This window comes from Chenopodium album, chromosome 3, assembly GCF_948465745.1.
Source record: "Chenopodium album chromosome 3, dcCheAlbu1.1, whole genome shotgun sequence".
Lineage (NCBI taxonomy): Eukaryota > Viridiplantae > Streptophyta > Magnoliopsida > Caryophyllales > Amaranthaceae > Chenopodium > Chenopodium album.
This window is the reverse complement of record NC_137836.1, coordinates 2310616-2323935: the sequence shown is the minus strand read 5'-3', so window position 1 is coordinate 2323935 and position 13320 is coordinate 2310616. Positions and strand designations below refer to the sequence as shown.

The following is a 13320-nucleotide window of genomic DNA, read 5'->3' as shown; positions in this document are numbered from 1 at the left end:
AAAAAAAAAAAAACTAATTTTGCTTGTAAAAACTCTAAAGTACGAATAAATGTTACTTAATATATCATTTTATCATGATCGCGCCATGAAAATTAAAACCACTTACTATTTTTTTTTTTTTTTTTGACAGGAAACCACTTACTATTTACTTGTACCTACTACATACATTTATTTTGAGAATTTTTTTACTATATTTGCTCAATTCTTTTTGAGTGATTGCAATATTTAGTGTAAATAATAAATATTACAATTAGATTAAAAAAAACAATGAAATATTAAATTTATATAATTGTTGCATTCAGGTACAGTTACTTGTAAAATACAGCAAAATATATTAATTGATAATTGATTCCATGTGGACCTTTTCTCTACCATTATAGTGTTTGATAAGTTAGCCTCAAAGTCTTTACTATAAACCACTTTGAAACTAAAAACATAACAATATAACATCTCTCTCATTTTCTCTCCTTCTTTTTTTTTTTTTTTTTTTTTTTTTTTTTGCTCATTTTCTACATTTTGATGTATTATATATAGTTGCTTAACTATAATCACAAATATTAGAAGAAATCAAAGTAGATAATTTACCAAGAAATATATATAATATAATATGGATTACCCAGCTCCAATATTAGTGTGTGTGATTTGTAGAAGAAGTCTCTTACTGTTTTCAGAACTTGCTCAAATTTTCTATGATCTTGTCTCAGTTATCTCTTCTGCCCTCCTTCAGTTTTCGACGTCGTCGAGAAGATCTGCTATTCATCATTCCTCCATTACTGTAAGGTTTTCTGGGACATCTAATTTAATGGCTGTTTAATTAGTGTAATTATTAGTTAGTTAGTTTTTTATTTTTTTTTTTAATACTTTTTTTTTTGATGATTTATTATATATTGTTGTTCAATAATGAAATGAAACAATTGTATTAATATATAAATAATATAATTTCATATGGTTTAGTTATGCTTACGGTCAACTAGCTTAATTACTTGAATAAAGTCTAGAGATGGTATATATATGCAACCTGTATTTGAATCTCGTCTACATCATATGTCCTTTACATATACACCAAAAATAAATATGATTTAGCTGTAGATTTTCGCTTTCGTGATGTTAGTATAATGATAGAATTACTATAGAGAAAATGGTTGATTAATTTTTGCTCGTACTAGTGTATGTCCAAGATCTATATATTTAAGCTTAACCTTTCTTTAGAAGCTTGACATATGTTACATTTGTTCATATTTATCGATAAATTAAGTTTTTATTAAGCTCTAAAAGACATTAAAACAGTTAAACTTTACACAGAGTTGAGTAGAATTGAGATTCATAGATATGAAATTGAGATTCATTCGAAAATTAAGATATAATTAACTTAACAATTTGAATTATAAATTTCCACCAATGTCAAATAATTTTTGTTCACCAACAAAATTTGAGAAGCGATGAGAGCATTGCAATGCTACAAGAATGCTTTCTTGTGTGTCCATTATTTTTATTTATTTATTTTATTTTTTATAATTCAATAGGTTGAGTTTACATATTTTTATTTTCAACTTATTCAAATACTGTTTTTAAGTATAAATATATTCCCTGTTTGAAAAATAATCTATTTACGAGTTGAGAATAGTTATCCTACATTCCTACATTTACAAGATAGAGAGAGAATAATTAACATCTCATATTAGTTAACTACTCCATCTATCATCAATTGATTTTAAGATAAACTGTACTATATTTATATAGTTATACTCTCCTTTGGATAATCACTCAATCTCGGCCCACTAAAGCTCATATCGTGTGCTATATATGATTACAGTAAGAATTACTACATGAGAGGGTTACATAAATTATACATGTAACATTTGTATAATTTATACAATACAAGCTAGTTTCATGCCATTTTACGGGTTACAGAAACGTGCAAGTCTATATTATACAATACAACATGAGAGGGTTACATAAATTATACATGTAACATTTGTAACACAATTGCATCACAGGAAATATTTTAAGTATTGCATTAACATTGCGGACATGGTGTTACTTTCTAGATATAAGCTTCATTTTATAATTTTGATCGAGGTGCGATCTTACTTCTTACTAAGAGGCTAATACTATCACAACAGTGACTAACATGGAAAACAAAAACAATTACCAACATAATACCGAAAAACTATCTAAGGTTCAGAGGTACCAGATACAGATTTGAGTAGAAAAAAAGAGAACTTCATGACATGAAACGTTTGCATCTTCATATCAAGCAGAAACCTAAGCACGCATATGAAGAGACAGTAATAGAGAGACAACGAGGTGTTGGCTCATCATCGTTCATGTTCGTCCTCCACAGAAGAAGAGAACTTCACGCTGTAATTGGATGCTTAGATTTTTAACCAAGAAGCAAGCAATAGATACAACACATTACCAAATGCAATGAACTTTACATATGATATTGAGTCTTATTGCATCACTTCTTCACATCTTTGCCATCACACAATCCATCACGTCCACCAGGTAGTCTGAAAAAATAAACCAGAGATACAATACGATAATCAACTTCAACTATAAATGAAGTAAACAAAGACTTTGAAAGCAAAGGAGTGTCAAGTAGTCGTGTCAAACAGGTTAGTCGGACAGATACAGGCCGGTGAGTTTTCAGGTGAAAAGTGCATTTTTAACCAGCATGCTTTCGAAATTTACAACTATATTTGCTCAGGTGTTTCTCAACCAAATTATATTTAACAAGTCAAGTTTGGGTTGGGTTGGCTTGACTCAAATTCCCGGTTTCTTAATAGACAGTAGAGTATTAGACTATGCGATACAAAAAATGTGCTATAAATGACTACACCCTGACTAGTGTTGCTTTAATTTAAGTCAAATGCTACAGCCTCACTTTGATCATGTAATGAAATAAAATAAGCAAATGGACTGGAAAAGTCGTGAGGTGAATGCATTCTTCTGCACATCAGAGCTTTTGTACTAGAGAACGACACATACAAAACCCTGTTTCATGCCTAAATTTTAAGATATTAAGTTATACAAGCAATAATAATATAAGGGTGAGCAAGATTTACCAGCATCATCCTTGGTGAAGCAGAGGGGAGGTGTGATTCTGAATACATTGCCATAATATCCTCCTTTTCCGACCAATACTCCCATTTCTTCAAAGTAAATGAATAAATTCCGTCAAAAGAAAGCTTATGGCACAGGTTTAAGGCACACGAGGAGAAAGTTTCAGGTAAAAAAGAAAACTTAACGAAAGACTACAATATTTACCTTTCATTTGGTCCATCACATGAAAGACCTCATCCTTCGCTGGAATTTTCTTTTCACGATCCTTAACAAGTTCTACCCCTAGCATCAATCCTCTTCCCCTCACATCACCAATCACTTCAATAAAAAACAGCAAAGTAGAAAAAATCAGCACATCTTAAAAATAGATATAAAAAATAAAAAAAGAAAAACTTTGAAAACTCATTCTATCAGAATCAAGGCATGAAACCTACACTCATATTTGTCCATCAGAGCAGTGAGCCTCGTCTTGAGATGGGTACCCACAACATGAGCATTTTCCTGAAGTTTTTCCTTTTCAATCACTTTGAGAACAGCATGTCCTGCAGAAGTGCATACAGGATTTCCACCAAAGGTATTGAAATAACTACGACGAGTTAAGACATTCGCAATCTCAGGGGTGGTAACTACTGCACCAAGGGGAATACCATTCCCAATACCCTGAAAAATCACAAACAGAGAAATATGTCAAAAGAATTTTTTTTTTCAGAACCTTTAACAACAACCCAAGATAGAGAGTTCTGGGTATTCAAAAGATCCCAAATCTGCTCGCTTATATTTAGGGGTTGACATATTCCTCACTCTCATAGTTCCTTCTAAGTTGCAACAAAAACAGCTTAATGTAATAGTTCAATGATTCAATTTCCAATTACTTCTGCCATAATTCAAACCTTCAAAGTATAATGAAAACATACATGACTATACAATAAACTTAGGATAACAGTCAGATATGTTAAGCATGCGCCTAACAGCCTAACTTTCCTAGGCAGCACTTTACTAATAGATTAGTTGAGTGGCTAGAACGAGACTTTCTTCAATGCAAATCACATATACTGTGTTGTAATTAAGTAAAAGTAATTCACCAACCTTAGCCATAGTCACAATGTCAGGGACAGCTCCATGAGACTCAAAACCCCAAAAGTGGCTTCCAGTGCGAGCAAATCCAGCTTGTACTTCATCGGCAATAAAAAGACCTCCAGCTTTCTTTACAATGTCATGCACAGAAGAAAGGTAGCCAGGGGCCAATTCGATGATTCCTCCAACTCCCTGCCACACAATAACATTATTAATTAGAATGACTTATGAATGTGCCCAAGGGAACACCATGTGCATTCTTATGGAAGAAGATACCGACCTGAATAGCTTCACAAATGAAAGCTGCGACATGACCAGATGTACCAAATTGGATGATATCCTGAACATCCTTTGCATACATCTCTCCATCTGCTCCAAACAGACCTCTATAAGGATCAGGATTCATGGCATGGTGGACTCCGCTCTGTAACAGATTCAGCTATTAGCAAACTTTTCATCCCATTGAAGAATCCTAGGAATAAGGTAAATTGATTTCCTTTCTCAGAGAAACAAAGCTTATATAATTCGAAAACAGAATACAGGGAAGATAATAAACAGCTAAAAATAAATGCATAAAGTCAGATAGTTCTGTTTGTAAGTATTACTTCGAAAATTCTGCTACATTCTCACGTGCTTTTCACTGACTGATTGTTGAGCACTCCAGCAATTTTAAGCTAAGCTAGCAAGAAAAAAATACACAACTAATGCTTCCACTAGACAGCAATCTATTGTATTGAGTTTGAGAATTCTGCTCTTCTACTGTGAATGTCCAAAGAGTTTACTTTATACCCAGATACCAGCTCAAACTTCTGTGAATATTACGACAGAATTCAACAAAAAAGAGTGAAGCAGAGCCATTATAAGCATTTTTCTCAGCCTTAAAAACCGACAGGTATCTAATAACAGAGTGCTTGTCCTATCAAGATCATCCAGGAACAGGAAAGACTAAATCCCTTTTATGATCCAAGCTAGTCAAAATCAAGAACAGGATTCATGGTGCAATCAGCTCAACATTAAACAGCTAAAGAGACTCAGTAAATTGAACATGAGCAATCTTTTTAGCTGCAAAAAAGTAGCAGTGGAGCCTTATACCTGAGTGACATTGAACTTCCAATTGCTTTGAGCAGTTGCACCCATAGTTCCAGCTGCATTTCCATGGTAGGCGTTTCTCACAGAGATAACATCCTGGCACCCAGTGTACAGCCTTGCCATCATCAAAGCCAACTCATTTGCTTCTGTCCCAGAGTTTGTGAAGAACACAACCTACAGCACGTAAATTGAATCCATAAGTTAAAGAGTAAGACCCAAAAAACACTTTACAAAAGCAACCATATAGTGTACAAATAAGTTTAAGCAACATGGAAGAGTTCCCTCTAACTTAGGAAAACCAGAAAAATTTGTACATCCTATATATTATAAATATCTTAAGAGATGGAAACTACTTTGTAAGAAAGATGACAAAGTAGAAGCATGCAAGAAAATTATGTCCATTTTTTACATCATTAAAAGAGTCACTATCTATCACTATCTTGTTCATCTTATCCAATCAAGGCTGTAACAAAAGCCATAAACCTCTTTGCAATTTTAGGAAATAAGGATAAGGATGAATAACTGACATTCTAATCTTTTATAAGATGAGAAGAATTGGAATGTAGAATGATATAGTAGACACAAATAATAAATGAATAATTATAGAGTCCAAAAATTCAAGCAAAATAATATGGCAGTCAAACTATGTCACAACCCCCCCCCCCCCTCCCTCGCACCATCCAAATACAACAACAATATCGGAGCCTTAATCCCAATGATGAGGCTGGCTACATGAACCAAAAAAGACTAGTTGTTGTACTCATCAACCAAGATTCTATGAGCACTTTTCTCCCTATATGCCATTCTATCAAGTGATATGTTCCTTGTCCAATTTTTTTCGTATCATTCCCTTCCCCATCCAAAATAAATAGAAAAATCGGAAAACAAAAAACGCTACCAAAAAGAACTGTACCAAGTCACCAACAACAAAAATAAGTGATCCCCACCAAACTAAGAGACAGGTTCTTTGTTGTATGATTTACACGTCCAATAACAAACAAATGTTTCCCATACAAGTAACAACTAGTGAATGGACTATAACATAGGACAAGCACAAAGTCACTTTCTTTTTCTATAATCATAAGTACTCAAATAAAGCATAAAACCAACAAGTGGAGTAACACCTAACAAGAGTTGATAGAGTTGAAAAGGAAATGACGTACTTTGAGATCACCCGGCAATTTAGAAGCCAAAGCCTCAGCAAAATCAGCAACAGCAGAGTTCAAGTACAAGATTGTAGAGTGCTGTAAACGCTGTGTTTGTTTCACAATGGCCTCAACCACGTCGGGGTGGCAATGACCGCAACACACGGTTGCAATCCCCCCGAATGCATCCAAGTATCTCCTCCCTTTGTCATCATACAGATACTGCATCCTCCCATCTACCACATTCAGCTGCCACACCCACCAACAAAAAACAAAATAATTACATAAATATTAATAAGAAAATGGTAGATACATCCGCCCAAATCCTAATGAATAAATTACGTGCCAAAATATATTATTTACACAAACTTGGAAAACAAAAATCATAGTCACCTTACAATCAATACAAAATCTTGTATAAACCCGGTCCACAATATCTATGACATATTGTACTATGTACATAAGTTACTAGTCCATATTTTAATACTTTGAGATTCCCATTTAAAAATCAGTCACATGAACACATACTCAACATGAACGGGTATACATTAATCTTATAGTGAACCTTTTTTTTTTTGACGGGAAGCAAGAGCTTTATTAAATCAAACAACGGGACTCAAATCTTATAGTGAACCTAGCCTAAGTAACACCTATGATTGAATAATTGATCAATCAATACCTCATTTTGACAAAAAAAAAAAAAAAAAAATTACAATTAAATTCTCTTTTTTTACACTTTATTTCATAATCACAACAATCAATCAATAATTCACAGTATTCAGTGTATTCACTACCATACTGCATACTGTCATAATCTCTATAATATACTACATATTAACAAATGATTGATATGATTCTTCATTTCTTCTAATATTTTGATTATAAAAGAAAAAAAAAACAATAATTTAAGTAATATTAATATCAAATCATATAATCAAGAAATATATCATCAAAAATTACATCAAATAAAAATTTTACATGAACAATTCACTCGATTACTCGAACATTATACTCTCAGAATTCAGGAAGTTTAATTTACTCTACGTAGTACAATAAAACTATATTACTGATTATAAAAATTAAGAATAACACAAATGCATTAATAAAAACAATTATTAATAACAATCAATTTAATCAAAATAATTCTAATGAATAGTATTATTTAGTAATTAATTAAAAATGAAAAAAACTTACAGGATTATTAAAGAAGGTGAACATAGAAGGGCTAAGAAACTCCTTGCGCTTCTTAAGGATCTCATCGGCGGAAGGTCCGGTGTACGGCGGTGGCGAATAATCAAACGTCGGCATCTTTGGCAATATGACGTCATTTTCCGGCGAGCTGACGTCAATCTTTGCCGTTGCTGCCGCCTGAGAGGCAATAAAACGACGTCCACTGCCACTTTTAACGGCGGTCATTAACGCCCTCCTCATTTCCAAAGATTTTTGGGTTTTTTTTTTTAAAGATGATTTTTTTTTTTTTTCTTTTTTCTGTGAAGTGTAATTCCGAAGAAGTAGGAGTGAAAAATATGAATTAGAATTTAATTATTAAAAAAAAATGTGACATGAAATTATAAGGTTTGTGCTCTGTTTATATAGGAAGAAGAGTGAGTGAGATAGAAGGGAATTAATGACGTGTAGTCGTGTACGACTTTTTATTTTTTATTTTATTTTAATTTTGGTTTTGTAAAAAAAAATATATGTGTTTCACAATAGTTGATTTTTTTTTTTTCTAATTTTAGGAAATTAAGGAATGTAAACCTGAAATTGGAATTAATTCAATTGATATTGGTATTGTTTCGTAATATGGACATTTGGGAATAGAGAAAAAGGGGAAAAAAAACCGTCTTGGTTAAATTACGAATGTAACTCGTAATATTGACCAACTAAAAAAAGGTTTGAAATGTCTTTTTTTTATATATAAAATTAAGATAAATTAATGTAATAATTAAATATATAAGGTTTTAATTGTGTTAATTCAAAAAAGAATAACTCTAATTCAATTAAAATTAGAATAAGTTTTAATAAATTTTTAATAAGTTTATATTATAAGATAAGATAAATGCATATAAGTTAAAGTTAGGTTATAGATTGAGAATAGACCCTAGGTGTTAGGGTCTGTTCTCTTCCGTTGAAATTCAGTTCAGTTCAGTTCAGTTCAGTTAAGCTCTTAATTTACGTCTAATGATATTGCTAATGATATAAAGCCAAATTTCATTCTTTTAAGCTCTTATTACAACGACGACAACAACAACAACAACAACAACAACAACAACAACAACAACAACAATAATAATAATAATAATAATATTAACAATAATAATAATAATAATAATAATAATCAATAAGTAATAAATAATAATAATAATAATAATCAATAAATAATAATAATAATAATAATAATAACAATAATAATTGAAATAATAATACTAATAATAATAATCAATAAATAATAATAATAATCATCAATAAATAATAATAATAATAATAACAATAATAATAATAATAATAATAATAATCAATAATTAATAATAATAATAATAATAATATTATTATTAATAATAATAATATGTACATTTGTATATACACATATGTATAGTAATAAATAATCAATAAATAATCAAAGATCACTAATCCGTAGTTAAAAATCACTAATTAATAAGTTCAGTTCAGTTCAGTTCAGCTCAGTTCAGTTCAGTTCAACTCAGTTCAGTTCAGTTCAATTCAGCTGAGTTCAGTCAATCGGAACATGCCCTTAGTCTCCAATAGAGGGTTATCATATACTCCGTATCAACATAAGAAAAAAAAATTAAAAAATTAGTAGTTTGTTAGAGCCAATGATTGATAATTAAATTAATCAGCAAAGAACAATTAAGGGCATGTTCACATTACAGACCCTAAGTTGATACTCGCACTTGATAGTAAAAGTTTAAAAGAGACAATAGAAATTGGAAGGTGGAAACATCCTATAAGGTATAAGCAAATTACTTTAAAGTATAACACCCACCCTTACATTGATTTCAATTAGAGTCTATTAACTTCAGCTTAATTTCAATTCAGTTCAGCTCCAATCATTTCAATTCAGTTTAGTTCAGCACCTAATTTTTTTCTCTTATAGAATATTCATTTTAGCTCTATTCAATTCAGTTCAGCTCGGTTCATTTAATGTAAACAGCCCTAGTCTTTACAAGAGTAATCTCTCACTAATTTCCACTCTAAAACACAATGGGTGACAAACACAATAACTCTAGCTCTTTATGTGTTTCACTTATTTGTGGATAAAAAAAAAAATAAAAAAAAAAAATAAAAAAAAAAAAACCACAAATGAGTATTTATACAGCTGACATTTCATGTCATCACAGACGGGTCATAGTAAACAGTCATAACTTTCCCGTTTCTTATTGGAACTAAGCTTATGACTTGTCATTGAAAAACCCTTAAAATAAGCTTTCCATCAAAATAAATAAATAATAATATAAATTAATAAATAAATTTAAAAAAGTTGAACCATTCAATTCTTCCATGTTTAACACAAGTAATTCATCCATTAACTTATATGCCAAACCTCAATTAATTGACAAAGGAAACAACAAAATCAAAACAAACAAACTAAAAACGAAAACACAGCCACAAACGTCTACGCGTCTCAAATCATATTCCAACAATATGAAAAATGAGAGGTATTTTATCCAGGCATCCAGCTTCCTAGTCGTATACTCGTATGACTGTCCCAATTGTTGCAAAAATAAATATTGAATTTTCTATTCCTTATTATTTGGATTTAACTTCATTGAGGATAATGGAGTCATTTTAATGTCGACATCAAGATAGCCATGCCACGTGTACGATTAAACCAGCATAATAGAATAAGTGACATAAATCATACCATCAACTTTTCGCTAGAAGTCACAATGTTTCAATATGGACGGAATATATATGTGTGCAATTAATTATTTTTGGTACAAATATAGAGCAAATATTAAGGACTTAAGGTTAAAAATGCAAAATGAAAAGGAAAATTCCTTATTGGTGCTTGATATTTAAACTGTTTTCCACTTTTAGTACATAGCTTAGTATGATGCTATCAAGTTTATGAAGACCATTAATGAATTACGTGCCTTTTCATCCATTAAGTGACACGTATATACCAAACTCTCACATTGTTGTACGCTTAGAATATCAAATCCGTGAAATGAGGTCTTGCTTAATGGTTAACATTGTAACATTAAAGTAAAACAAATAAACGTTATGATAATATTGAAAGTTGAAACGGGTATAGGTTGTACCCATCATAAAAAAGAAGTTCATTTTATAAATTCAAGAAGATTTCATCCCAAAACCATATGATAACAAAAGAAGGAACTAAATTAACTCTTTTAGCTTATTATCAATGTAGAACACTTACATGTATTTTCTACGAAAACTATCTTCAATATGCCAAAGTAATACCCCTTCCATTTTGCAATAATTGCAACAATAGGTCTTACACTAAGTTGTAGGAAAGTTATAGGGTAAGAATCATAGAGTGGATGGATTTTATAATATAATTAAAGCAAGTGGTGTTATTTTTAATTGTTAGCAGAAGAATAATACAAGGGTGTTTAACTTATGGATGGGAATGAGGAATACATTCCCAACTTATAAGAACTCCATAGTATGCCCACATGCTTAAAATAAATTTTCTATACCCGGTGTATAGTGCGTCCCAAAATATTTTATACTCATTTGATGATTAAATGAGTAATAACAAATAAAATAAGCAAACATACTTTTAGGTACACTGTGCACCCGGGTGTACATAACAAACTCTCTTTGCCCACTTACTTAACAACCCTATGTGTTTAAATGTTTAATTTAATTATCATGTTTGATACTACTTGTGCATATATGTTTCTTAACTTAAATTGCATGTTTTGTTCTTCCTTGTTTTGGTTGGCTTAGCTTGCTTTATGCTAAAGTTACTTTCCTTAATGAGTATGATTGCATTTTCTTAATGCATTAACTTAAATTTATTGAAACAAAATCTTTAGGGAAGGATGATCTATCTAACCTTAGTATTCAGCCTCCCCTATCCGAGTAAGATCCTAACAGCCGCTCATGCATAAAAACTTAAGAATAATTAAGGTGGTCGAGTACATACTTCATTCCTTCCAAGAGATTAGATCACAAAGTTGTGTCCATAAATTTGGGGTTAGATAGATCTAGTTTATTTCTTGACCTAAAGTCCTAGAATCATGATCTATACCATTAACTCAAAATGAGAAAATTAGATGTTTCTAAATCTACCTCACCACCTTTCTAACCATATTTGTGAAATTTGATGTGAATTATTTGTGTAGAACTTTTGTTTCACTTTGTTTATTTGCAGTTATTAGCAATTAGTTATTTCTATTCTCAACAAATTGATTTGTGCCCCTTTACCAAAAGCATAGGCAATCCAATTCCATGTTAGCTAATCACACATAATCGATTAATCCCTATAGATATGCACGAACCCTTACTTTAGGTCTTTTCTAATGTATTAGGCCCAAATAAGGTGAAAATATCTTTTTGATTGGGTATATGGACTTAGGCTCAATATAATTCTGTATAATATGCTAATACAAAATAAATAGATAACGCTCAATGTCTATCCACCAATAAAGTGTTGATTGACCTATTGATAAAAAAAAATGAATTTTCTAATAGGTTGGAGTTCAATTGCTACTAGGAAAACTTTTAAGGGTGAGGATCCCCCGCCCCTTACTCTTCCTTGCCTACTAATCTAGGTCGGATCAACCTGTGAAAGATTCTGATTTAATAGAATGTGGTTCAATTCTTCTTAACATACAATGTCTTTCAACTTTGTTTCATAATATAAATGGTTGTTCCAATTCACTTGCTTTAATTTTGGTTCCAAAAACTGTTTTCTTTTAAACTTTTCAATTTAAGTTGAGTCACATTCATTCAATCATCCATACATCTTTCACTCTACTTTTTTTTACTTGTATAAAACTATGTCCAAATGACTATGAGGTTGTTAAATTGTGACAAAGGACATAGACAGATTCCATCAACATTTCTCATGACAACATCACTAGTTGTCGATAAATGATTGCATGATGAACCATCAACTTTAAACTTGATGACACCATGAGAAGGCCCTCACCAAACAAGATTTGTTAATGAGTAGTAATTGTAAGCAAGAACAATGAATGATTTAATGTTAAAAAGGATACATTCATTTTGAAAAGAATATAGACTAATTTTAGTATAACATTCACTAATTATTCTAAGGAAAAAAAAATGGTTATTTGCTAGACATGTCCAAATTTGATACCAAAAAATCGTAATATGCTTGGTTACTTTGTTTTTTATGGACATCTAGCTACTCCACCAAATAGCTAAGACATATAGTATAATATACGAAGCTATCTTATCTTGACATTATTATGATGCCAATTATACGTGGATTGATAGATTGATGTGAATGAATACTATAACACGATGTATATTGTTTATTAATAAGCATAATAATAATATGTAATTTTAATTTGATATTTAATTAACTCAAAGATTACGTAATGGGGCAAGCAATCAAGCGACGATATAAGTATAACTAATATTATACTTGTACTTGTGATTTGGTTAACTAAATATTGGTTTTCCATTTCCCCATTGAAAACGTAAAACACAATTTGCAAGTTAATAATGGATCGGATCATTAAGGGATTGTTCACATTTACTTAATTTCAGTTCAGTTCAATTCAGCTTCAATCAGTCCAGTTCAGCTCCTAATTTTCCTCTCTCATAAAATATTCATTTCAACTCAGTTTAGTTTAGTTTAGTTCAGTTCAGATCCAATCAGTTCAGTTTAGTTCAACTCCAATCAGTTCAGTAAATGTAAAAATGCCCTAAGACATGAGTTTGAGTTTGAGATCAACAAAATCAACTCAAAACTACAATATTT

The 13320-nt window shown here is 31.1% G+C and overlaps 1 protein-coding gene across 1 annotated transcript; it reads right to left on the bottom strand.

The window, feature by feature from the left end:
* Positions 1-1991: 1991 nt before the first annotated feature.
* On the bottom strand, positions 1992-8005 carry LOC145623696 (alanine--glyoxylate aminotransferase 2 homolog 3, mitochondrial-like). Its single transcript, XM_081676552.1, has 9 exons — positions 7569-8005; positions 6393-6623; positions 5233-5403; positions 4421-4564; positions 4153-4332; positions 3501-3726; positions 3271-3384; positions 3069-3155; positions 1992-2513 (listed from the first exon to the last, which is right to left on the bottom strand). Exons 1-9 carry the CDS (start codon positions 7803-7805, stop codon positions 2470-2472), a joined length of 1434 nt encoding a protein of 477 aa, XP_081532678.1. The 5' UTR covers positions 7806-8005; the 3' UTR covers positions 1992-2469.
* Between the last annotated feature and the right edge of the window lie 5315 nt (positions 8006-13320).

Excerpts from the sequence above, each read along its gene's own strand:
- LOC145623696 (XM_081676552.1), bottom strand. The coding sequence starts at position 7,805 with ATGAGGAGGGCGTTAATGACCGCCGTTAAAAGTGGCAGTGGACGTCGT. Across the intron at positions 6,624-7,568 it reads TCACCTTCTTTAATAATCCT|CTGAATGTGGTAGATGGGAG; the intron begins GTAAGTTTTTTT and ends TGGGTGTGGCAG. Across the intron at positions 4,565-5,232 it reads GGAAGTTCAATGTCACTCAG|AGCGGAGTCCACCATGCCAT; the intron begins GTATAAGGCTCC and ends AATCTGTTACAG.